This window comes from Pipistrellus kuhlii, unplaced genomic scaffold, assembly GCF_014108245.1.
Source record: "Pipistrellus kuhlii isolate mPipKuh1 unplaced genomic scaffold, mPipKuh1.p scaffold_m20_p_11, whole genome shotgun sequence".
NCBI lineage: Eukaryota > Metazoa > Chordata > Mammalia > Chiroptera > Vespertilionidae > Pipistrellus > Pipistrellus kuhlii.
This window is the reverse complement of record NW_023425416.1, coordinates 39,008,968-39,036,395: the sequence shown is the minus strand read 5'-3', so window position 1 is coordinate 39,036,395 and position 27,428 is coordinate 39,008,968. Positions and strand designations below refer to the sequence as shown.

The window sequence follows — 27,428 nt, the reverse complement described above, 5'->3', positions numbered from 1 at the left end:
GGTGTGCTTAATATGCCTTTAAATGATACATAAAAATACCAAAACAGGTGTCATTATTACAGGCTTGGCCATATGCCTTTCTGTCTCTTGGTTACTAGTCTCTTCTATTACCTGCTTTCTCGCACTCTGGTCCAGATAATCTGCCACAGCTGGGATGGGGGAAGGCGCGCTCACATCTTTCACTCTCATCTTTCCCAGGCATTGCTACATTCTGAATGTGATGCCTAGGGGCCTTCCAGCTAACTGGATGTGTAAATTAAAGAGTTTTAAATCACTTCAAGGTGTCATTCAAATTTTCATCCCAGCTAACAGGGAGGAAATTCGCCAAATCCAGCCTGGGGCCATTTTCCCATCTCTTTCCCTACTGACACTCATGTAAAGTGCTAGACGCAGGCACAGCCAATCCCACATTAGAATCTTTTAGGACTAACTCTCAGTCCTTCCTCCTGTCTTAACAAAGATCACTATTCTCACTCATGAAGAAAAAAAAATAAAAAAGAAATATATCAAGGGAGGAAAGGTAGCTTTCATTATTAGACTTTTTCTTTTTCACATCCTCTTTTTCTTATTTATCCAGATGTGAAACCAATAGTAACCAAAATGTTCTTGGAAATTTATTGAGTGCGATATAATAGAAAACCTTAAGGGTAAAACTTAGTACTCTTTATCTATTACATACTTTTTTAAAATGTAATTCTTTTGCTTGTTTTTTAGAGAAAGAGATGGGAAAGGGAGAGAGAGAAAAATCAATAGGTTGCCTCCTGCAGGGGCCCCACCAGGGATCCAAAATGCAACTTGGGTATATGCCCCCGTTAGGAATTGAACAGATGACCTTTCGGTGCATGGGGCAATGCTCCAACCAGCTGAGCCACAGAGACCAAGGCTATTCATTACTATATGATTTTAAAATTATTCCCCGTGTTGTTACAAGCATAGGGACTCTGTGAAGATATCCGATTTGGGCTTTCAGCAAGATTCTGTGCCTGTGTACGCTGACAAGTGCCATCAGAGTGATCCCCAGGGTGTGAAGGCAATCATCAGTAAATGGCAAAGGGGAGGAGTCAATGGCCCTTCAGCCAGTGGTTCAACCACCCACTAATAAAGACTCTGAACTAGGATAACAGAAAATCCATCTTTTGAACCACTTTACCAGAGACTATTTTCTAGAATGGTCAAACACAAATACCAAGATTCAGTGGAACACCTAAGGAAAATTAACAACACCACTAGCCAAAGTTTTTGAATGAGAGTCTGTTTACACAATATAGGTCATTCAAAAACAATTTGTAAGTAATTCACCAAGAATCTAAAAGCAAACCCCAGGAATGTGGAAACTCTCCATCCCCGTCAACGAATTGGTTTCAGAGCATCTCAGAGAGATTTCAATCAACAATGGCTGGGCAGACAGGAGAGGTGACTTCCCAGTCTGTAGCGCTGTTGTTCAGTAGAACTGTCCTCAATGATAGGACTGTTCCATATCTGCACCACCCAAGATGGTGGCCATTAAACTAAGGGCTTTTGAACATTGAAGTGTGGCTAGTTCAAATGAAGAACTGAATTTTAATCTTATTTAATTTTATTGACATTTCAAAAGCCACATGTGTCCACCGTCTCCATATTGGGTAATACAAGTCTAGAAATAGAAGCGGGGAGTCCTGAGGATCAGTCCAGGAAAGCTGTATGCCCAGAGCAAGAGCGGCACCACAGTTTCATCTTGCAGGCCATCTGACTGTGAATGAAGGCCTGCTTCCAAAGCTAAGGCTAACTCCTTGGGAAAGAGTGCCGTGATTAATTAGCAATGTCTGAGTTGGTGGCACACGTGTTGCAATTTCTCAATGCCAATATGGTGCACAGAACTTCAATTCTGTAGAGAATGTAGAGGAAAGTAGAGGAGGCGACCAGATGAGATAGATGGTAATTGAAGAAATAGACTGGATTATGGTTACTTATTTACTGCACTGGATTAACGCTCTCATGTACATATGGCTGGGCAGTGGTTTTAAATGGGCTATTGATGTCGGATTATTTATTTCATTGTTTATTTATACGTTGCATTTATTTGTTGTTTACTTGTTTAGCATGTCTTCCCCACTAGAATGTGAGATATATAAGGTAATGGACCATCCTGGGCCAGAAAGTAGGTACCAGGTAAAAGATTGTCAAATGAGTATATTCATACCAAAATTTATTCTCCAGAAATATATTTGAAGGTCTACTACATGTAATGTTCTATATTATTGTTGGAAATTATCCAGGAAAAGGCAGGCCCAGTCCCTATCCTCATGGCTTATATTAAACAGATAATTACACAATTTAGAATGTATGATACATAGCAACAAAGACCTAACTTAAGGGCTAGGCAAAGAGAGGTTCAAGGAAAAGCTTCCTTGAGGTGTGGAACTGAACTTTGAAGGCTTAAGTAGGAATTAACAGAGGAAGATGGAAGCGAAGGGGAAAAGAGGAAGAGCAAAGGAAACGAATTGGGCAAAAGCTCTGGGCAGAGTGAGCTCCAAAAACTTAAATAAAAAAAATAAAAAAAGACCAGTTTCACTGTCATCCAAAGAACAAACAAGGCAGAGGGGCTAGAGAACAAGTAATCAAGGTCAGTCAGTGATGTAATGGCCACCTTTGAGTCTATTGAGATATTTGTTTGCTCGTTTTCTTAAAAATGATATAGAAAACCACGGGAGAAAATTCATTTATCCAATAAAACCAGAGACTTGTGCGCGCACGCGCACACGCGCACACACACACACACACACACACACACACACTCACACACACTCAGCCTTTTGTAAGAGTTTACAAAAAGGCTTTGCCCATGTATTACTGAATTTGAACTTCCAGTCTAGACTGTTCTTAGAAAGGTAAAAATATTATACCCATTTCACAGTTTGACAACTCTGAGGCTCAAAGAAAATGTGACTCATCCAAGACTTCAGTTAGACAGGACACAGCCAAGATTCAAAGTCACACCACCCAAGTCCCATTACCTCCTCTACAGTAGCAGTTTCTTCTCAATTGAAGGCCCCACAGGAAATCTTGAGTCTGACCAGCGGACCCTATCAACTAGGCAATTTTCAAAAAATTATTTACTGAGGTGATTTTTGTCCTACAGGTGCAGGCACTCTCTCAAAGCACCTTCCCTTCTCCAGCGAGGGAGGCTCAGCTAGCGGTCTGAAGCACACTTACTTCGTGGTTGGAGACCTTGGGGTGCTACCTTGGAAAGTTCTACAGCCACTTCTTCAGAAAGGTAATGCTCTTTGTCCAATTCAACTCCAGGACTTTGCTCTGAACTATTTTTTAAATCAATTCAGAGAACCTGGAATCGTTCACAGAGCCTCATTAGTTCTGAAATGCTATGAGTCATTTTCAGACTCATGGATCAAATGCCCCAGAGCACTTTCAACAGTGACAGCTCTCATATCTTGAGAGTCTGTAATGGTCCAGATACTGTCCATGTATCTTGTAATTAGGGTGACCAACTGTTCGGGTTCATCTGGGACCCAGGGTTTCCCGGCACTGAAGGAGTTGGTTACCTTACTGGAAAGAGAATCCAAATCAGAGTGTCTGCATGGTTTGCCCAAGGTCCTCACAGACCGTAGAAAAAAACTGGAGTTTGCACACAGATCTTATTCCCAGAGGTTAGCCCTGCCCTGGCCTTCTGGGTAACCATAGCACTGCAATTTAGCTGGGAAAGATGTAAATGAACACCTCCAACCTTCTAGTTCTCTGGAGAATTCTCCCTTTTCTACCTTATGGAGTGGATTGGATTTTTTTTCAGGACTGAAATAAAACTGAGAGCACTCTCTTTTTTTCAATTTTTATAGGTATGTATGCCTTGTTCTTTTTTTTAAATGGCAAATGTCTTTGTTTTAAAATTGAATTTCTTGGGGTGGCATTGCTTACTAAAGCCATACAGGTTCCAAGTGTGCAACACTGTAACCCATATCTGCATGCTTCACTGTGTGCTCACCACCCAAAGTCAAGTCTCTCTGCCATCATTTATCACTCTTTTGCCTTAAGCTCAATGTCCTGATTTGCATGTCAATGCCAGCAATGTTATTTTACCTGAGGCTGCTTTTAAAACACCCAAAGCAGTGCAAACAGTTTGGGCTGGGAAACTAACAGGTGAGTTGTGGAGAAGAGGAGTTGACTCACGCCTGAAGAAGGGGAAATAGTAGGAGTAGAGCAGGCTGAAGTGGAAATCCTTCCTCTGCCACAGACTAGCTGTGTGATCTCATGGCTAATAGCAGTTATTTCGAAGGTCTACTGTGGAGCACAAGATGAGATCACTCAAGGTGAATCTACCCGGCTCCATGATTGGCACATGATAAATGTCCAATAAATGTTAGTTCACCAACACGCCCCCCCAAAGAAAGGAAACTCCAAGTTTTTCTTGCTTTCGAATCTCCTCAAACTTCCACCAGAGTCTCTGCAACCTAAACCTATAATAGATTGCATCATCAGAATACAAGCAGCCCGATTTTGTTTAAAATAAGAATGGGTCAAATATTTTAGAAGACCTTTCACCAAATAAACATATAAATGGCAACTAGGCACATGAAAAGGTCTTCAACTGTATGAGTTAATACAGGTTAAAGCCACAATGAGATACCTTCACACACCTACTAGAATGACGAACATTAAAAATACTGACAACACCAAGTGTTGACAGTGATGTGGGGCAAGTGGAAATTGCATACACCGACAGTGGGAATGTACCAGTATGACAGGTACATTTTGAACAGTGGCTTTTGAAAGTAAATTGACAGCTTCTTAGAAACTTATCATAAAACTCAGCAGTCCCATTCCTAGGAATTCTTCTAAGAGAAATGAAATGTATGTCCACACACACACAAAAAAAAATTTTTTTTTATAGGAGCTTTATTTATAAAAGCCAAAAACCTGTAAATAATTCAAACATTCATTAACAGGCAAATGAATAGATAATGTGTGGTACATCCATATAAAGAGATTCTATTCGGTAAGAAAAAGGAACTACTGAGACCTCAACATGAGTGAATATTAAACACAAGTGTTAAGCAAAAGAAGTCAGATGCAAAAGATACACTTTTTACTCCATTTATGTGAAATCTTGGAGCAGGCTGCGGTGGGGTGAGGGGATTGTCTGCAGAGACATAAGGAACTCTATGGAAGTGATGGAAATATTACACTTCCTGTTTGGGGTGTAGTTACACAGGCATTCACATTTGTCAAAACTCATTAAACCGTACACTTTAAAAGGAGGAATTTTACTGCCAGTAAATTATATGCCTGTAGATCTTCCTTTAAAAAGAAAAATAGATTATAATAAATACCATATGATTGCCCTCATATGTGGGATCTAAAGAACAAAATAAGCAAACAAAATTGAAACAGACTCATTGATACAAAAACAGACTGATGTTTGCCAGTTCAATGGGGGTAGGAGGATTGGGAAAAAGGTGAAGGGATTAAGAAGTACAGATTAGTAGTTACAAAATAGTAAGAGATGTAACGTACAGGCTAGAGAATACAGTCAATATTGCTTGAAATACAGGGTTAGGGACCATTTTGTAAAGTATATAATTGACCATTATGCTACATACCTGAAACTAATACAAAATAATACTGAATATAAACTGGAATTGAAAAAAAAAGGGGGGGGGGGTTAAAAACTTTAAGACATATAAAGTGATGGAATTGTGCCACTGACTTTTAAATTTATGACTGCTATATAGCAGTTCTTCTGAATATTTTTATAAATGTTACAAACTGCATAACTACTGTTTAAATAACTACATGATTTTAAAAAAGAAAATAGACGGTAAATACAGGGAGTCTAGTCTGGAAAGGGGATGCAACCCTGGGAAAGGATGGAGGTGGAAGCTTGGGAGGATGGATGGATAGGGCAGATCCAGCCACTAGACAAAGTGTGAATGGGACATGACCTGAGCCTTTGGTTATTGGGGGAGCAAACCAAGAAAAAGGGAGACACTCATTGGCCAGTGTCTCTATGGGTCCCACAGTATCACTTCACTTGGCTACTTCTAATGCTCGTTAAATAGGTCAACATTTTACCTTTAAAAATGTGTTCAGTGGCCCCACCTATGAAGAACATGCCAGCAGAGGCACTACTCCTGCTTTTTTTTTTTTTTTTTTTTTTTTTTTTTTTTATGTTTCGGCTGAGCTTAAGACTGCTTTAAAAATTTACTAGACAGCAGCCTAGTCTAGTGGTCGGCAAACTCATTAGTCAACAGAGCCAAATATCAGCAGTACAACTATTGAAATTTCGCCAAATTTTTTAAACTTAAACTTATTCTAACTCCACTTCTTCAAAATAGACTTGACCAGGCCATGGTATTTTGTGGAAGAGCCACACTCAAGGGACCAAAGAGCCACTTGTGGCTCACGAGCTGCAGTTTGCCAACCAAGGGGCCTCCTCTAAGAAAATGGATCTTTCTTTCAACTGATTTCACATCTGCCAAAGCTACAGTTATGAGAACAGGAAGACAATCTCAAAGTTGATGCACGGGGGCTCGCAGCAATTCCCAGAGCCCAATGCATAAGTACACAGAGGTCCACAGATGAGATGGGATGGGATGGGATGGGATGAGATGGGATGGGATGGGATGGGATGGGGTGGGATGGGATGGGATGGGATGGGATCTGGTAGGGTGGGGTGGGGTGAGGTGAGGTGGGATGGGATGGGATGGGTTGGGGTGGTGGGATAGGATCTGGTAGGGTGGGGTGGGGTGAGGTGAGGTGGGATGGGATGGGTTGGGGTGGTGGGATAGGATCTGGTAGGGTGGGGTGGGGTGACGTGGAGTGAGGTGGGATGAGATGGGATGGGTTGGGATGGGATAGGATCTGGTAGGGTGGGGTGGGGTGAGGTGGAATGGGATGGGATGGTATAGAATCAGGTAGGGTAGGGTGGGGTGAGGTGGGATGGGTTGGGATGGGATGGGATGGGATATACATGACAAGAGTGAGAGGTGTGGAAGGGAGAGTACTGGATAAAGGCTTCAGCCTTTTTTTTCTCAATAAAGGCTACCTTATTCAGAAAAAAAATATTTGTTTGTTTATTCTTTTATTGTGCTTACATGGCCACACTTAAGCAGACATCTGACCAATAAGCAGATATCTGATCCAAGCAAGGCCAATTAGATCCTTTCCATGGACTTTGACACTAGAGCAGTGACATGAAGGCAAAAAAAAAAAAAAGGTTGGAATTTATTCTTCTGTCAGAGCACTTGAGAGATCATCCATCATTTTCTACTACTTAGATCTAGATTCCCTGTTTTCCTCATAACCAGTCGCATCTTTTTTCCTTTGATTCTGAAGTTACCTTACTACTTCACAAGAAAATACTTTCTTGCTCAAATTAAAGTCAGTTTCTGTTTCTTGCCATCAAAGAGACCGGAAGGATACAATTGTCTAGCCGCTATGCTCCACACCTGAAACTAATACAAAATGATACTGAATATGAACTGTAATTGAAATCATTTTTTTAAGTGTTAAAAGTTGCTTCCCACTCCTCCTGAGAAGCCATAAATTGACGTGTAAAAAAGCAGGTCAATTCACTGGCTTTAGTGTCTCGCGTGTACTCAGAGGCCTAGGCTGGGATCCAGGGGCCTTCCATCCTGGTCCTCTTAGCTTTCCCAATGAGAGAGGAGCAGTTATTGACAAGTCAGAATAAAGGATAACCCTTTCCTAACTTCCTGTCCACCAGGAGATGTCACGGGAACATCTCAAGGCCAGCAGGGCAAATTTGGATCCCTGAACACCAGCTTGGTTTGATTGTGGAACAATGTGTTTGTATCGTTTCCAGCCCCATGACCTACAGAAGCACTGAAAAGTCTAGGTGAACTTGGAGCCCCAACTCATTCTCCTTTTCAGGACCCTGGAACACAAGAGTAATAACAATAAACACTATTATTATTATTATTATTATTATTATTATTATTAACAGTGACTGAGCAGTCAATCACTGTGAAGCACTGAATCAAGAAGCAATTTACATGTTGTATCTCATTCAAGCCATACCTACAATAACCGTAAGTGGTAGGCACCATCATTATTCTTATTTTACAGAAAAAACAAACCGAGGTTAAAAAAGGTTAGGTCCTTATCTGAGGGTAGCAGCTGGTGAAAGAGCCAAGATCAAATGCAGGTCTTTCTGATTTCACTCTTAATCGGAAAGCCAACACGCTTAATCAGAAATGGCATCCTATCTGATGTGGGCACGTCTCTGCTGCTGCGCTGGCTAACACAATGCCAAAACAAAAGGGCTTCCGTTATTTGTCACGCCAGGAACGAACACCCAAGGGGCTAGGCATCAAAGTGAACTGTCTTGATTTTATCAATTGCCTTTTCTCCTCTCCTTGTTACATGAGACTTTGCGGTCCTCTGCATGCTGACAAACCCTATCCTACCTGGGGCAGGAAGGTTGCAGCTGTCGTTCTCACAGGACTCACTGCAGTGTGGTGAGGAGCTGCAGGGACCTCTACCTCTGTATTTTGCAAGCTGGGTCTGCCCACCAGGAAAAAATGGGGGGAGAGTTAACCCCAAGTTAAATTTGGCTCCTAAATATCCTCTCATAGAGCCTTTCAGATGTAAATAAAGTGTTAAGTCTAAGAGGATAGAAATGGAAAACATCAATAGGTTACACATTCGCTCAACAAAAACTGCCTGGACAAGTTTAGTGTTATACCAACAATATTGTCTTTACTGTCGTATACATACAACGATTACGTAGGATGTTAACATTAAGGGTGTTGGAGACCGGGTGTAAGCTGACAAGGTCCTTGCGAGGCTAGCCCCCTACCCACACAGTTTTCCCAGGCTTGTTTGGATGGCAGTTATCAGTAAAATGAGAGCAACCTTTCATGGCTGCAGTCGGTCCATGGCTACCTGCAACCCTTCCGATCCCACTTTCCTGTCTTTCTTTCTTTTCTCAATTCCCACCTCCCTACCTCAGCTCAGTTCAACTTTTCAGGCTGGCCCTGGCATAAGGGAAGTAGGGCAAAAGACATATGGGAGGTTTCTGTCTTATCTTGCAACTCTTCTCTAAACCTAAAATTATTTCATTTTAAAATAATGAAGTAATTATTTTATTTCATTAAATAAATAAAATAATTATTTGATTATTTTTAAATAATCAAATAATTATTTTATTTAATTAATTGATTACTGGTGTGCTGGACAGGCTGGGTAAGAAATTCCCTACAGCATCCTCGGTGCAACTGACAGCATCACCGAAGGAATGCAGTTGAGGTGAGAACCTGGAATCTAGTTTATCAATGAAAGTACCATGAGTAGCAAAGACACAGGGTCTCTCTCATCCCAAACCACCAGAAAAACACATCTTGCAAACCAAGGCTTAAATGAGAGCTAAACGAAAAAGAGAGGTTATTCATGATACTTCACATCTGGGCCATAAACACATACTTAATACACATAAAAACATCATGGTAAATGGTAGGGGAAGGGTGAGTAGTGAGTGTCTGTGTGTGTGTGTGTGTGTGTGTGTGTGTGTGAAACATACAGACAGAGAGGAAGAAAATGAAAAAATATATGAATGAATGAAGGTAAAGCAGACAAGAAAGGATCATTTAGGTCACTCATCCGAGATCCTGGGAGGAACTCACATTTGTAGAAGTAACTTGGTAACATAAATGAAGAAGATACTGGGGTGCTCCTCAACACAAGGAAATTTTTTTCAACTTTTCCAAACTAAGTTTCAGAACTACCCACCTAAGAATTATTTCCCATAAGCAAAGTACTTCTGAAGGGTTTTAAGAGGCCCAGAAAGAATGAGATGTTTAAGGTCCACAGAAAACTCTGCAAGAAAGTTTGAAGGAAGATCAAACCCAGGGTCAAGAAGACTTCCCAGAATGTGAAGGTCTCTTATTCAGTGGCCATTCAGTCTTCATCTGTAAGACTAGAAGAAAAGGGTTTGTCCAGTGTAGACAACCTCTTTTCAGGTGTGAAGAAGGCGTTCCTGAGGTAATGGGTGAGGAAATATCCCCTGAGGTGCCCCAAGGGGTGACACACTATCTTTGGGTGTCATTGCAAGATCAGGAGATTGCTTGCATAAGGGTTTAATATAAACCGGCCTTAAAGTGCAGAGGATGAACAAATTACAGATTATAGATCTTCTCAGTTCGTAGAATTACAGCATACTAGGTGTACCAGTTAATAATGCGAATTTTTTTTTCTTTTTTTTTTTCTTTTAAATATATTTTATTGATTTTGTACAGAGAGGAAGGGAGAGAGATAGAGAGTTGGAAACATCAATGAGAGAGAGTCATCGATCAGCTGCCTCTTGCACACCCCCCACCGGGGATATGCCCGCAACCAAGGTACATTCCCTTGACCAGAATCGAACCCAGGACCATTCAGTCCCCAAGCCAACGCTCTATCCATTAAGCCAAACCGGTTTCGGCCAAATTTTTTTTCAACAGATGGAGTTACACATATATTTATATGTATGCTATTTTGTTGTATTGACAAGTTTCAAAACTTCATGTGTCACATTTTCTGAAGGGGTTAACATCATAAGATATTTTTACGCCTTAAAAATGTTGAATTTCATGCCAACAAAAAAGAGCATTTGCGGTAAGTTTTAATTCATTATTTTGAAGAAAAGTACTGCTGAAAGTTATCGTATGCTTCAGGAAGCTGATGGTGAACATGCTCCATCTCAAGATTCCTGCAAAAGCTAGTTTAATCGCTTTAAAGGTGATAATTTCAATGTGAAAGACAAAGGAAGTCCAGGTCAACCAAAAAAGTTTGAAGACCAACAATTATAAGCATAATTGGATGAAAATGGATGTCAAACTCAGAAACAACTTGCAGAAAGATTAAACGTTGCTCAGCAAACAATTTCCAATCATTTACAAGCAATGGGAAAGATTTTAAAGGAAAGAAAATGGGTGCCACATCAACTGCCTGAAAGACAAATGGAAAACCGAAAAGTCATCAGTAAAATGTTGCTTCAACGGCATGAAAGAAAGTATTTTTTGCATAGAATTGTGGCTGGCAATGAATAGATTTATTTTGAGAATCTCAAATGCACAAAATCATGGGTTGATCAAGGTCAACCATCAACATTGACTGCAAGGCCAAATCGCTTGGGAAAGAAGACAATGTTCTGCGTTTGGTGGGATCAGGAAGGTGTGGTGTAGTGCAGTGTTTCCCAACCTTCTCTCATGATGAGAATCACCTGGTGGAGTTGTTAAAACACAGATTCCCGGATCCCAACTAAGAAGTGCTAAACTAGAATTTTTGAGAACATATAGGTAAAATTGCATACCTAACTTAGTGCTCTGTATATAAAATCTGTCTTAGAGCACTAGTTAAGTATACAATTTTACCTATATGTTCCCAAAAATTCTAGTTTAGCACTTCTTAGTTGGGATCCGGGAATCTGTGTTTTAACAACTCCACCAGGTGATTCTCATCATGAGAGAAGGTTGGGAAACACTGGTGTAGTGAGCTTCCAAAACCAGGTGAAACCAATTAATACCGATCGCTACCAACAACAAACAATCAATTTGAACCATGCTTTGATTGTTAAAAAACCAGAATGGACCAGAAGACATGGCAAAGTAATTTTGTTTCATGATAACGCATCATCACACACTTCAAAACCAGTTAAAGACACGTTAAAAGATCTTGCCTGGGAATTATTAACCTACCCGTCGTATTCATCAGACTTTACTCCTTCAGATTACTACTTGGTCTAGCACACACACTTTCTGAGCAGCACTTCAAAACGTACAAAGAAGTGGAAAATTGAGTCTCTGACTGGTCTGCCTCAAAACAAGAAAAGTTCTATTGGGACGGTATCCACACATTACCTGAAAGATGGGGGAAATGTGTAATTAGTGCTGGACATTACTTTGACTAAAGCCCTTTTGATATTTCTCTTGAAATAATCATGTTCAATTTGATTACAAAATCCGCATTATTAACCAGTACCGGTTAAAAATTCTGACTGACCCTTTACGGGTTAAAACTGGACATTGGCTAATAATGCGGTTTGACCCTTTACCGGGTCAATGACATATGAAGTTTTAAAGCTTGCTGTCAATACAACAAAATAGCATTCATATCAAATCGCATATATATCAACATATGTGTAACCCCATCTATTGAAAACAATCCGCATTACTAACTGGTACACCTCGTACACAGCATGTGGCTGCTTTAATGTATCTCTGAAGAGTACTTGCTAGAGAGGAATTGGGCCTCGTTATTCTAAGAACAGAAAGTGCCAGTCATGTCACAAAACTCTGGCATAAAAAAATCCCCTGACTGATCCAGTTTTCTAATCTTTCTTCCTATTTCAGAGACTTTCTGAAGACGTATGACCGTGAACCTGCGATGCAGGAGACAAGTGCATCGGGCACTAAGCTCTGATTTCTTTTCCAATAAGACAACTGGGATAAATTCACAAGAAGATAAATCATGGCCCCAAACCCGAGTCAGAAAAATTAAGTAAATAAATGCCATTACCCCCCTGACACTTGCAATAGGAAAGGGTATTCGTATCCACTGACATCCTGTTTACAGTATCCTGCTTGGGGAAGACTTAAGACAAATAATGCAGTATTCAAAATTTATGTTACTTTACTCTCATGAGTGAAAAGAATATAATGGTTCAATACATCGCATTCCTACATTGCTATGTTGAAATCCAATGGTGATAATCTCTCTACCTCACCCCAACCAGCTTGGTAAAACCACATTTCACTTTATCCCAATTTGTCTCCCATTTATATTTTAGTTTTTTAATTTGGTTAGACACCCAAAGGCCTCCCTGGTAATGAAGCCAGCAACTCCTGAAGAACATCAGTGTATCACCTGCCTTAGTACCCATCCAAGACAAAAGGAGTTATTAAAAGTCCAAAACACAGTAATCACCATCAAACTCTTAGAAGAACCAGCAGGAGCAAACCAGAGACAAGCAAAGAAAAGGTTAAGCACAGCTGATTTCTGGGTTAAGGGAGGGATGCAAGATCATTTTCTAAGGCAAACACCTGGAGGGGAAAAAGTAGTATTTTGTCTCCACCTCAAGAAATTGCAGACAAACATAAAGCAAATCACATCAGTGGAATACTCAATTATCTGAACATGCTAATTAACGAACTGTAATCAACCGGCTTTCAGTCCTCCCTTCACCTGCTGTAATATCTGTAGTGCATCGCCTTCCTTATTCCTCACCACCCGAAGAACATTAGATAGTCTGCATGGTGCATCCAAGGGAAACAAATAAGCACAGATTTTTGCTGATGGCAGGAATTTCTCCTGCTCAGGGCATATGAACCAACATTACGGAAATAGCAGTGCTGGCTGTATATTTTAATTATCCCCCACACCTACTTTGCAAAGGAGACTTATCGTCCAATTAGGTAATATGATGCTCAGTTATGGTTATTTCCTAAAACTGAGCACAGACAGTCACTTAAAGTAGTAAATATGCAGTCATGACAGAATTAAATATTCATGAAATCAGGAGCGACTGGGAAAGCTGAGGATATCAGAATATTAAAATTCATCATAGCTTTTACAATGTAAATCTTGTATGCATTCATAAGGCATCCGGTCAGGTCTAGAACATGTTGAAATTCCAGTTCCTTGGTAGGCTGCCATTAAAATTACAATATTGATTTTGGTAGATAAACAACAATCTCAGTCCTTAGCTCAGTTTCAATTCACAAAAAAACAGTTTGAACATTTGCAAATACCCACTTGTTAAGTGAGCCTGTCTCCAAATACAGAACAACAACATTCGATGCGATTCCCACATGCTTAGTCCACTAGTACCTCTCTCAGAAGAACCAGTAGACCGAGGCAATCGCCTACGAGGGACATCTCCTGACACGCGGTTCTTTCCTAGGTGGGAGAAGTGATTCTGTATGTGCTTGTATGCTCTCCCTTAAGCGAGCAAAAGGGAGGTCTGTTGACAGACCCTTCTTTGGTTCCAATGTTCTGATTTGTTGAACCAACTTTTCCCCGACCTTAGCAGCACGTTTCAAAATGCATCAACAAACACATGTGTACACTTTATACAGACACAGCTGAACACTAGCTCCCACAAAACTGAACTCCGAGTTTGTATGGAGAAGCAAGACTGTACGTGGACGCAAAGCTGTAATAAACACACTCTCATCACGTCACCAAAGCATTCTTTTCCCAAGGCATTGCATCGACTTGACAATTTCCTCCAGCGGAGGAGCACCAGCACCAGAGCATAGCATCTGAACCATCTCTTACTGGGATCCAGTGACCCAGGGGAACTCTCTCTGCACAGGAAGTACCAGCTGTCCCCCTTAGTCTACAATGACACAGCAGGGCTCACCTGCTGCCAGGCACTGGGTCCCCCACCCTCCGAGGCAGGAGGGTGCCCTGCCTGCAGGGTGAGGAGTTTGGAGCTGGGTTCAGCAGTGATCTGCATTCTACAAAGGAGCCAAACTTTGCTCCCATTGTTGTCATCTTTACAGGTTGATGTCACATTCTTCCGAGGAGTCTCAGAAGCCACCTGGCCAACTCCCCAAAGACATGTGTTTCCCCCCTGACCTACATCGTCCACATCAGCTCGGTCAACGGGGCGGAAGCAGAGGTCTCTGGGCACTGCTCTCCCAGGATGTGGGCTCTGCCCTCGCATCACATCGCACGAACCAGGAGACTTTTGCCTGCACACACCGCTCACTGGGGAAACCAGGGCAGACTTGGACTCAAGCCTTCCAGTTCAGAAAGTCACTATCACCCAGCGATCCCCTTCCATCGCACGCCTTCCCCCCCGCGGCTGCAGCCCCCGCCGCCACACAACCGAGGGGAGGGGGCGGGGGGGGGGGAGCAGAGGGTTTAAAGTGACAGCCGCTATTCGAGCTCCTCGAGCTCCTCGGTTTTGTTCCAAAGGTGTCACAGCGCCAACACGGTGGACCTACCTTGCTCTCTCCTCTCTCGCTGCTGCCGTGGGGTCTCGCCTCGGGGTCGTCGCTGTCCTCGGGTCCCGCACTCTCACCTCCTCCTCCGGGCAGTTCATCCTGAGCCAGCAGCTGCGGCTGGGGCTGGGGCTGGGGCTGGGGCGGCTGTGGCGGCGCCTGGCAGGCTCCGCCAGCCCCCTGGGGCCGGGGGATGGGCTCCGGGCGCGGAGAAAGTCCCTCCACATCCATCTCCATCTTCCCATTCACTGGAGGGCAAGACAAAAGCGGAGCGGAGACTTGGCGGCGGCGGCGGCTCTCAGCTGCCAGTGGCACGCATGGCTCCGCCGAGGAGGGGCCGCCTCCCTCCCGCGCGCCCGCCCTCCCCCCCGCCGCCCTTCGCTCCCCGCCGCTCCGCTCGCCGGCTCGGCTCCGGCTCCGGCCCCGGCCCCGGCCCCGGCCCCGCTCCAGCTCCGGCGGCGCCCGGGCGGTGGAGCGCGGGTGGGCGGGCGGCCGGTGTCCTTGGAGCGGCGGCCTTCAGGCGCCCCCGGCGGCCCCGCTAAGCGGAGCGCATCCTCCCCGCCGCGCGCCCGGCCCGGGGGCACCCGGGGACCTGCCCTCCAGCCTGGCCTCCCGGTCCTCGCCGCTCCCCAGTCTCTCTCCGGGGACCTCTGGGCGTCTGCCTTCCCTTCCAACCTTCCGAACAAAGTTGCGGGAAGAGCAACCCAGATGGGCGGGTTCGGCCAGGCGAGGCAGGCAGCGATGGGGAATGTCAGGTGCAGGTGCAGTCCGCCGTCCCCGCCCGCTGGCCGAGCGCCAGCCCCTCACCTTTGCCCTCTCCCCGATGCAAAGGGGCCGAGGAAAGGGGGTCCTCCCTCCGACCTGGGCGAGGTGGCGGCGGCGGCGAGGGTTTTGGAAGAAGAGCACACATACGGAGGGCTGGGGACCGGTGCGCTCACCCCCCGCCGCAGGCGACCTCCACCTCCACGCTGGCCCTGGTCTGCCTCCCTCCCGGCCTCCGAGCGCGTCCGGGGTCAGCCCCTCCGGTGCGCGCGTGTGGGATCGGGGCTCCCCCCGCTCCTCCGTCTGCTCCTCGCAGCCCCGCACCACCACCGGAGCCCAGAGGGGCGAGCCGTCCAGTCCCCGCAGGAAATCGACCTGCCCTCACCTCCTGCCCCGACGCGGGCTGGAGCCAGGAAGGGGTGGGGCCCCGCGGGGCTGGATGGCGTGGACGCGAGCCTCGCAGCGCGCCCGAGTTTGGCGTCAAGGTTGGCAGTGGAGGGTCGATAGATGGGGGGAGGCGGAGGAAAAAGCAAGAAGTCACCGCCAGGCATTTATTTACTGCAATGGCCCCCGGGGTGGGCGCCAGCCGGGCGCTGATGCTCCCCGGAGTGGCCAGCTCTCAGCTCTCAGGGGCTGGCAGGGCGTCCTCAGCAGGCCGGGTCTCCGGGAGGTTCCCGAGGTGACCCCAAGCCAGACAGTGAGCCGTGTCTATAAATACAGATCTATACAGTGATGGCAGAGGGAGACTTGGAGATTCTGAAATCGGGGCTCACTGACAGTCAGGTGATGGGGATGACTTCTAAATTTAACACCGCTGGGTCTGGGAGGAGTCTCTTCCAACTTCAGGGGAACCGTTACTGCAACTCTGCCTGTCCTGGAAAAACCTCCTGACAGCCACGGAGAGGAAGAGCGAGTTACTGAGAACCTGTTCAGTATTAAGTAAAGCCTATTGTTCTGGGCTTGGAGTTCCATAATGCCCCCAAATGGATCAGGAGATAAATGAACAATTCATGCATCTCTTAGCAGAGGGTGGCTGTTTTCCCCCTGGCACACAGTGTATCACAGGTAACACTTGCCTGATGAAACTAAAAAATTGCATTGTTCATTGCTTTGCATGAATGTACAACTTTTACACATCAAGATACACACACACACACACACACACACACCCAAACCCAATAAATGCAGTCACACAAGAACACATCATTAGGTCTTGTCCTTCAATGCAATCTCTCACTCTGCCTGTATGACAGAAATTAATTGCCACTTTAATGCATAGACAGCCAATCTGGATAATGCAATGTGAACATGCTTTTAGAAAGAAAAAAAAAGTTTGGGGATGGAGTTGCTCAGTTGCTTTTTCTTCAGATTTTCTAAAAAAAAAAAAAAAAAAAAAACTAGACTCCAAGCTCACTGTCAAAGTCTACACTTTTAAAATAACATGATGACCCTTTATGTTTATGCAGTAATGTACCAGCCAGAAAACAAATAATAGAGATAGGTGCTTTTAAAGAAGTTACTTGATCTCTAGTTCCTCCTCAGTACATTGTACTAAATCAATTCTTATAGTATTTTTATAACGGTAAATTAGATTATCTGTATAAAGGGCTTAGCAAAGTACCCTAGTGCATAGTGAGTTCTCAACAGTCACTACCTGCTACGCTGAAAACAGTAAGAAAATACAGCTTCACATGAGCACTCATCTGAGGACCTGGATTTAGGAAAAAGAAATTGCCAGCTTAATTAATCGTTTCATATAAATTATTCTAAAAGATACTTGGCATCTTCAAAGAATGAAGCTTCTGAAGGCAGAAAGAAAGTCAATAGTGTTTTGCCCAAAAAAGTTTTGAATTTGACAGATTTTCTTTCTACCCTGTAGGAATAAAAATTACATGTCAGTTTCCACAGGAGCTGGAACCAGCTGACTGGTAACTCACCATTTTCCCATGCTTGTAACTTCCAAAATGTGTTTGTGAACTTAAAGTTTGAATGAAGATTAAATCAAAATAAAGATGCAATGCTTCAGCTATATTTGTTCTAAATTTAGGCATGTGCTTGTAAAAATTCCCATTGTTAAATAATTTTTTTTTTCCTTTCTCTGCCCTTCTATTTTTAGGGGACACTGAATTTTTTTTTTTTTTTTTTGCATCTGCCATAAGTAAATATGGGCTCAGAAAATATATTACATTTCAAAACTGTTGATTGCACCTAATTATGCATGCAAATTGCTACTTCAAGCATGCAGACAGCTTGCAACATTTTTCAAAATTTTGCCCCAGTAGTCATTTGAGGTATTTGTGTTACTGGTTTGCTTTTGCCTTAAATCACTTCATTTCCCAATTAGCTTTCAATTAATGACGGGTCTGTGAATAATTTTGACCTTTTGGTGTCCATGGTTTAGGTGATTCCAATGAACAAATCAGCACTTTCAAGAAAATCACCCTTCCTCTTTTTTGAGCCACTTAGATGAGTGTTTACACAAAGGTGTCCTGGAAGAGTCAGCTCACTCAAAATAGGGTCAATGGACCAATAGCATCACAGCACTTGTATTGCAGAAATACAGTCTCAGACCTCACCCCAGACTTCATTCCTCAGAGTCTACATTTTAACAAGGGCTGCAAGTGCTTTCAATCACATTCGAGCTTGAGAAGCACTGCTCTGTCCCATCACATACTCTTTGGCTTATATTTTGGACTGTTCCCCTAAAATAAATGCTCAGAGAGACTTACTTGGAAAATACAATCTTAGAAACTGTGTGTGTGTGTGTGTGTGTGTGTGTGTGTGTGTGTGTGAAGAAATTAAAGTTCCTCTCCATCACCCCCCGCCCCTCGCCTCAGGATCTAGTGTTGCATAATGAAAACTTACATAAATTAAGAATGCATCTGTGTTGGAATCTCTGTAATGAATGAGAAGCATACAGTTTTCAAAAAATCAAAAGGCATTAACCTAAAAATGGAATAGTGCTTTATCTTGAACATTAACTTTTATGCTGGGATTTTTGATACCTTCTGTGACAATGCAAGCAGAAACTGCCAAATTTGTGTCTGTGTAATGACAAGTCTAATAAACCTTCAATGATTTGACATAAGTATGGTCTCAATGATATGACCTAATATTTTTAGGAACTAGCAGAACTTATCACTTTTGAAGAATTTCTAGAAAACGCTTACACATAAATCAATAAATTATTACTTTAAAGGGCTATCTGTCTAGTAGCAGTTCTCACCTTCAATGTAAAGGAACTCGCCAGGGGAATGTTGAGGAAATGCAGATTGGGCCTGAGTCTCTGCATTTCTAACTAACACACTTCCAGGTGAGGCCAGTGCTTCTGGTCCTCAGATTTCATAAACTTGCTTTATCATCGTCAGTGGTTCTCAAGTAGCAATCACTTGGGGAGTTTTTTAAAATATTCAATGCCCAGACTGCACCTCAGGCAAATTAAATCCAAATATCTGCAGGGAGATACAGACATCAGTAGTTTTTAAACCTCTCCAGGTGATTACTATGTGGAGCCAAGATCGGGGAACAGTGCTGCACATCATTAATTCCCCAAGTGTGGTCCTCAAAACAGCATCGGCAGCTTCACCTGGGAGTCAGGTATGATTGCTGACTGTCAGGCCCAAAGCAGACCTATGGCATCCATATCTGCAGTCTGAGATCCCCAGGTGATAGGCATACACATTTAAAGATTGAGAAGCATACTGGTAGCCCTGGGGCAGTGGTGAGCAAACTCATTAGTCAACAGAGCCAAATATCAACAGTACAACTATTGAAATTCCTTTTGAGAGCCACATTTTTTAAACTTAAACTTCCTCTAACGCCAATTCTTCAAAATAGACTCTCCCAGGACGTGGTATTTTGTGGAAGAGCCACACTCAAGGGGCCAAAGAGCCACATGTGGCTCACGAGCCACAGTTTGCCGACCTGGGCTCTGGGGTATCCTCATGAGATGGGGAGGTGGCACTCAATCAGCAGCAACCTGGCCCTAACCCCTGCAACTCTTGGCTATCTACCCATCTACACCCATTCTGAGAGGTTCTACAAACCCTTGTGGATAAAGTTCCAGTTGGTAAGAGGAGTCATGCATCCCCAGTTCTATTTTAATACCCACATGGTTAGCAGCACTGTCTGATAGAACTTTTCCCGATGGGAATGTCCTATATCTGGGACATTCTTCTGTGGCTATTGAACACATGAATCATGGCGAATATGACTGGAAAACTTTTAATTTTAATTTTAGTTCATTTTAACTTATGTAAATTTAAGTAGCTTCATGTGGTTATTGGTTCCCCAGTTGGACAGAGCAGTTCTAGAGTCATTCCTGTTGCTCAACTCTTATTCAAGTTTCCAGGTTGAACACCCCCACTCGGTTTTTGTGTGTATTAATCCCCAGTGAGTGCACCAGGATGAAAAGCATCTTCCATGCCACTTCATTTACATAATAAGCAACATTGTGCTTATTATTTTGAATGAGAGGAGTTTCACTTGAATTAAGTACCACCCAGAGTTGTCAAAACCTTTTTCATAGCATTCATGATTATGTAGCTTTAATTTTACAGACTTCTCAGACATCACACACAAGGAGTATGTTTAGAACTGTCTTAAGAAGAGACAAAAGACTACAAATGATTTCTGCATAAAGACAAAAAGACAGTTCCTTCCCCAGCATTTTATTGATGCACAATGGAAAGTTGAATAAGTTAAGTGTGTATCTATGTGGAAAATAAATATAAAAACTTGAAGATTCCTCTCAAAGTGGAAGATGAGATACAAAACAAAGGAGGGATCAAGGAGCTAAGATGCCAGAAGATAGCAAATAAAATTCAAAATAAAATTAAAAAATGTACTCAGTAACTGCCTTGAAAGAAAATATCTAATCTGTGGAACCAATTAATGGAATGGGATAGGAAATGATGGGATGGGATGGGATGGGATGGGATGGGATGGGATGGGATGGGATGGGAAGAGATGAGATGAGATGGGAAGAGAAGAGAAGAGAAGAGAAGAGAAGAGAAGAGAAGAGAAGAGAAGAGAAGAGAAGAGAAGAGAAGAGAAGAGAAGAGAAGAGAAGAGAAGAGATGGAAAAGAAAGGATGGGAGGGTAAGGGAGGGGTGGAATGAAACAAAGACACTAATGATTTAAAGACAGGCACCAGCCCCCTTGAGTCTCCCATTCTCTGGGCTGGGAACAATGTCAACCATGGTTACAATAGCAGTGCCACCACCATACATTACCTCCTGCATTGCTTCCAACAACCTCAAGGTTCGGATGATCAGGAGAGAGATTATTTGAGGGATATTATTTAACAGATACACCTCAGAATACAAATAAGCAAATTTCTGCTTAAGAGGGAAGAGGACAGTGTTAAAATAGAATCAGCCATTTTCTTTGATTGAAAGAGATGTGTGTCATTTCTAAGCTGCATTAACCACAACCTGTCTTAGAAAAGAAGGAGGCTCTCCCCAGGGAACTATTTCTGCAGGGCCGTTGCCTTGCCCAGCTGCCGCTGATCTGCCACTGTGCGCTACAAGATTGTGCCCACAAAGAAATGTGTAGCTAAGGGAAACAGCCTCACTTCTGAGGATGGTCACTTCATAGCAACAGAATCCAATAAATAGGCTGCCTTTATTGTCCTCGGGAAAGAAACTCCAAGGGACTTCAGACAATACAATTTCAGGGTTGTGAGCTCAAAGGCCGTTCAGAACTCATCCTGACTCTCATGCAGGCGTCTTAAGACCCTCTTTACCCATGCTCTCCTTTTCTTCAGAAAGTGAGGGCAAGTTTTTCATAATCCATGTGAACCCATCTCAGAAGGCAGAGGGCAAAGTAACCAGGAAAGAAGAAGAAAAGATTTACTCCCCTTGGGGATAGACAAAAAAGGAGGAACCCAGTTCTGTGTTTATATAACCTTGCGGATCTCATGCCCAACAACACAGCTTATTAATTAAGCCACAAGCCCTGATTGTTGTTCTAGGCAAATATACCCATGATTCGTAGCTCAAGTTATAGGTGTAGTTTACAGACACAGGATTCCCAGGGCTTCTGAACTTGACCTTCTGAGGCACCTGAAAATATTCCAGGACCCTGCATTCCACGAGCAGCCCCATTCTGCCCCGACAATATTGGAGCAACTCTACCTAGTGGCTTCCTGAATCTTGTACAGAATGCCAGAGTTGCTGAGCTGTTTGTAGACTTGAACGTTGCCAAAACATCACCTTTCTTACTGATAAAGTCTAGGTTGGAGGAAGTAGCTTGTATCAGTAGGCAAATGGTCTTCCTATTTTATTTTATTTTTTTATTTCAGAGAGGGAGAAAGAGATGGAAGACAGCGAACCACCGACCATCTGCCTCACGCACATCCACACTGGAATGGATCCCACAACCTGGACATGTGCCCTGACCAGGAACTGAACCGTGACCTTCTGGTTCATAGGTTGATACTCAACCACTGAGCCATGCCAACCGGGCTGGTCTTCCTATTTTTGAACACTTGGATCAGGCATACAGATCCAATCAGTCACAGCCCCATGGGGCTGTTGCAGCTTTGCCTGCATGCACCCCACAGGCAATTAGCTCCCATGGGGTACAAGCAAGAGGCCAGGAAGCTGCGTTCATTTCCCCAAAATTCACTAGGCCCATAAGACACCTCTCCTGGGGAGAGGGAAGTGAAAAAGTAGAAAGATGCCAAAAGCGTTATGTTACTTGAACTTGCTACTCATGGAAAGAAATGTTTATCAGACGTTTTTGGGGAAAGTGTTAATCCCACCCCCAAATGAATTCTGCTTCGGCATCAGCAGATCCCAAGTCGCTTCTCTCAGTGTCCCCTCACTGCCTGGCTCCCCCTTCGGAGCATTCCATTTCTTGCTTCTTGTATCTGCTCATTGGTCCTGTGTGGTCCAGGCCACCGTCAGCTCTACTGGCCACACTGCCCTCAATTGTAGAACTAACGTACTGGGTCTTAAACAGGGTTGGTGAATTCACATCCCTCCTACAAAGCTGTCAAGAATTAAACTCCTGACCTGGCTCTCGTTAGCATCCTACTTGTATCACCTGAGCCAACCTGAAATTGTAAGGAGGCGTGAGGCTTGCAGAGGGGAAGCCTTTTATCTTACAAATGCCTAATAAATATTGCATTTTCATAATTTGGCCTTTTAAACCAGAAATTACCTTTCATCCCAGCGTATAGTATATTTTAGAAGACCCGCCTAATGCAGTGCCTCCCACATGGTGGGAACTAAATAAATGTTTGAGGATGAATATTAAAAACCTTTTATGGGAAGGCTTAGCAATGACTTTGCATCTCATCTTGGAAAGTAAAACAAGAATAGGCTATTTGGACCATGTCTAAAAGCAGCCATCCTTCTGCAGGATTATGTGGAATTATAGTCGGGGGGTGGGGCGGGGGGGGGGGGGGAGGAACGAAGCAGAGAAAAGTAAGAAATGTTAAATGCCCCTGTTTTGTCCATTCTGGATGAATAGGATTTTCTATCAGATATGAGAAATTGTAGCTCTGATATCTAGCTGCAGCCTCCTTGATCTGCTGATTACATTCTTTTGATTTGCTTTTGTGGAAAAGCGTTTTTGCTTAAAAAAATATATACAGACTTTTCCCTTTCTATCTAGCAGTGTAGGATAGCTTTGTGCCATGCAGTGTTTGAAGACTGGGTTTTTTAAATTACTTATCCGTGGCTGACTTTATTGTGTCAATTCCTATTTCAATAGCCATTTCTCTTAATTCGGGATATAATTTCTTGTGTACGTTTCCACACACCATTTTTGTATGTGTGTGTGATATGGGGTAGATGGGGGAAAAACACAACTTTTAAATTTTTTAACATAGACCTTCTACCTGTTCCATTTTGTGCTCTTAACCAATTAAAGAAGCCAATGACATTTTCAGTTTCTTTTTCTTTCTTTCTTTTTTTTTTTTTTTTAAAGAATAGACTGTTTGGAAATGAGGTTTTCACCATGAATTACCATGTATCAGTTTTACTGAGCTGCTGTAAGAAGACAAATAATTGTACCTTTGCACAAATATGTTTTCTGAGTCTCTGTCTCCTTTTTTATGGGTTAAAGAACTTGTAATTCCTTTCAGCTCCAAGACACTGAGGTAACAACATTATAGCTATTTTCTGACCAGTTAAGTTCATGCTGAAAGGATTCAATAATCAAGTGAGGGTAGGGAACTCTGTAGTTTGTAATGGCATGCTTTCATTTTCATCTATTAAACAGCAACTCTCATCTCCTATTTCTAGATGTGGCCTTTGGTCTCCTGATCATTGTATCCTTTACCTGTCCACTTTGCTTTCCATTTTGGAAACAGAATCTAAGCGACATGTGCAACAGCAGTAATAATTTGGCCAGACATTTTGGGAAACCAGGAATTTAAATGTGAATATGAAACATGCAATCCACAGAGACAGTGATAAACATAATAAATGAGCTCTTAGGGAGAACCAGAGCATGTGGTTGATGAGTGGCAAAATTCACCTGGATATATTTCTAGAGCAAAGAGAGGGACCACTGTAATGGGGAAAATGACAATTCAGTAGGTGATATATGCCTTTTTAATATATTCATAATAGTTCTCTCACGTCACTTAAGAATATCATAGATGCTTACAAATTAAAGCATCTATGTAATATCATAGATGCTTACAAATGAAAGCATCTACATATGTAAATACCAACTGTTAATTTCCCTCAGCATGGGAACTCAAAGCCCTCTGCTCTGTTGGCTCTATTGTGTTATGTGTGGCTTGTCACTTTCCCGCTGCTGAAGGCAATGCCTTTTTCCACTCTTGAGCCCAGCTGGCCTTCTGTCCTGTGTTTCACTTCAAGCTCCCCAAGAGCTACTCAGACTTGATTTCTTCCTCATCCTCTGACTAGTCCCTCACCACTGGTTTTTTGTTTGTTTTTACTCTTCTTTTCTTATCCATCACCAAGTGACTTGTTCTAGTCTATGTATACTCTTTATTCAAGGAACTCACAAAACTTCCACCTCCTCATCTTGGGGAAATAGTGCTCACTATCAATCACCAAGAGAGACTAAGCATTAGGCATTTACATATAGCATCTCTTTTCATTATCACAATAGTTCTCTGCAGTAGCCATTGCTAGCATCATTTTATACACAAGGAAACAAGGTTCTGATTGGCTAGGTGACATGACGAAGGACACAGAATCAGAGATTTGAACCCAGTCCTTTCTGACTCAATTTGCATCATCCTTTCATGCACCTATGTATATCAATTACCGACTGCTGTGTAACAAACCACCAACTCAAAGCACTAAAACAGTGATAGGCATGTATGTTACTTCAGGTACCTGTGACGCAAAGCTTAGTGGATCTAATATGCCTTTGCTCCATGTGGCATCAGCCAGAGCAGCTCAGCTGGGTTGGAAGCTCCACGTGGCAAAGGCTCAACCACAAGGCTAGCAAGTGGGTATTGGCTGTTGGCTGAGAGCGTGGGGGGCCTCAGTTCCTTCCTACATGGACCTCACTGAAGGCTGCCTGGGCTTCTTCACAGCATGGTGGCTGGGTTCCAAGAGCAAAGGACCTAATAGACAGAGGTAGAAGTACAAGGTGTTATGACTTAGTCACATGGTGTCATTTCTACTATATTCTGTTGATTGGGGCAACCAACTAAAGGCCCACCCAAGTTCAAGGGGAGGTGACATAGACTCCACTTTTTAAAAAATATATTTTTATTGATTTCAGAGAAGGAAGAAAGAGAGACAGAAACATCAGTGATGAGAGAGAATCATTGATAGGCTGCCTCCTACACACCCACACTGGGGATCGGGCCCACACCCAGGCATGTGCCCTGCCCAGGAATCATATTGTGACCTCCTGGTTCATAGGTCAGCTCTGAACCACTGAGCCACTCTAACTGGGCTGGACTCCACTTCTTGATGGGAAAGGAACAAGGTACTAGAGAGCACATAGGACAGCAGGAAGCATTGTTGCACTGGAAGAAAGCTGCCACATCATTTTCCTTGATAAAGCCCATCTATAAAGATGACTTTTTAAAAGATGAGTTTTAAATATTTACCTCCACACTCTGACTTCACTTCTGGAGCCAGTTCCACAGTTCTGATGGTCTATTGGAATTTTTCAAAATCCGAATTCACTGAGTTCTTTATCAACATCAAGCCTTCCCTTACTCTTCACTATTTATTCAATACATTATCAGCAATGTTCTTCCCAATCCCAGCACTCCACAGCTCACATGCAGATCGGCTCTTCTTGTTCCAATCTCTTCACATAAAACCTACTACTTCCACTTCAGCTCATAGTTTACCCATTCAACAAAACATTTAGCATTGAGTACCTACTTTGTAATTGGCCTTATCTTGTCATTGTCAGTTATTAATGATGGCAATACAATAGTATGTTCACACACACAAATATGTATGAAAAAAATACATATCTTTGCTCTCAAATAGTTTATAGGCTCATGCAGAAAGAAAAGACAAATCATCAAAAAGTTATCATTGTTGCTGAAACTGGTTTGGCTCGGTGGATAGAGCGTCAGCCTGCAGACTGAAAGGTCCCGGGTTCGATTTCGGTCAAGGGCATGTACCTTGGTTGCGGGCACATCCCCAGTAGTGGGTGTGCAAGAGGCAGCTGATCGATGATTCTCTCTCATTGATGTTTCTAACTCTATCCCTCTCTCTTTCTCTCTGTAAAAAAATCAATAATATATATATATATATATATATATATATATATATATATATATGTATTATATATAAAGTTATCATTGTTTCAAGTATCATATTCCAAAGAAACCCAGAATGCTGAGGTTGCAAAGAAAAGAACCCTAACCTAGATTTAGGTGAGTGAAGAGAGAAGGAAGTGAACTCTGATCCAAGTTTAAAGGCACAGAAAGAGTTTTATTCCATCTGAGCTCACACATTACAAATACAATAGCAGCCAAGATCAAATTGAACAGAATCCCATTTAGCTCAGGACAGCTTTTGGTGGATCAGCCAAGAGATTGTCTCTGAAACATTGAATGATACCCAAAGGTAGACCTCTGTTGAAATACGTTTCTCTATACACTTTGAATGTGGCCAATGTATAGAAGGTTAATTAATCTAATTGAGATTAACCAGTTTTGCTAAGCATGTAATGCTTGAAAATCACCTATATAAGTTTATTAAGCAATGTTACCCCAATACATTCAATACAATTTTTTAAAAAGAAATGAGCCAGACACAAAAGGATGCATACATAATTTCATTTAAATGAGGTACCTAAAATAGGCAAATTCATAAAGACAGAAAAATAGAATGGTGGTTCCCATTGGTTGAGGAGAGGGAGGAATGCGGAGTTAGTGTTTAATGGGTACAGAGTTTCTGTTAGGGAAGAGAAAATGTTCTGGAGATGGATGCTGGTGATGGTTGCATGTACATTATGAATGTACTTTATGCCAGTGAAATGGTAACATTTAAGTTAAATATATTTTACCACAGTAAAAGCCAAATAATTCAACGTAGAGTACTTTTTAAAATTATTTAAAGGAATTTGAGAGAGCTTTTTAACTGCCAGGGAAAGAAATTTTACATGGCTCCAAGTGCTGGTGTTTTGCCAGCTTGTGGTCACACATATGACCATATGTTTGTGGTGGTCCTCTATCCCCTGTTCTGCTCTGTGTCTCTGGACTCTACATTCCTAGGCTCTCTTGCACACTTGTGTATGGATAGTTGAAGTCCCTGGAAGGCA

General features: G+C 42.7%; 1 protein-coding gene across 2 annotated transcripts in view; it reads right to left on the bottom strand.

Moving 5' to 3' along the window:
* The window catches only part of LOC118715428 (anther-specific proline-rich protein APG-like), a 151,119-nt gene extending 135,794 nt beyond the window's left edge, over nucleotides 1-15,325 (bottom strand). For both annotated transcript variants that reach the window (XR_006741146.1, XM_045579340.1), the window contains exon 1: nucleotides 14,940-15,325. Coding sequence is in view for 1 of the 2 variants with exons in the window: in XM_045579340.1 (XP_045435296.1) it covers nucleotides 14,940-15,173 (234 nt within the window). In the remaining variant the exon portion in view is untranslated. The remainder of the gene's footprint in view (nucleotides 1-14,939) is intronic.
* Nucleotides 15,326-27,428: the final 12,103 nt, after the last annotated feature.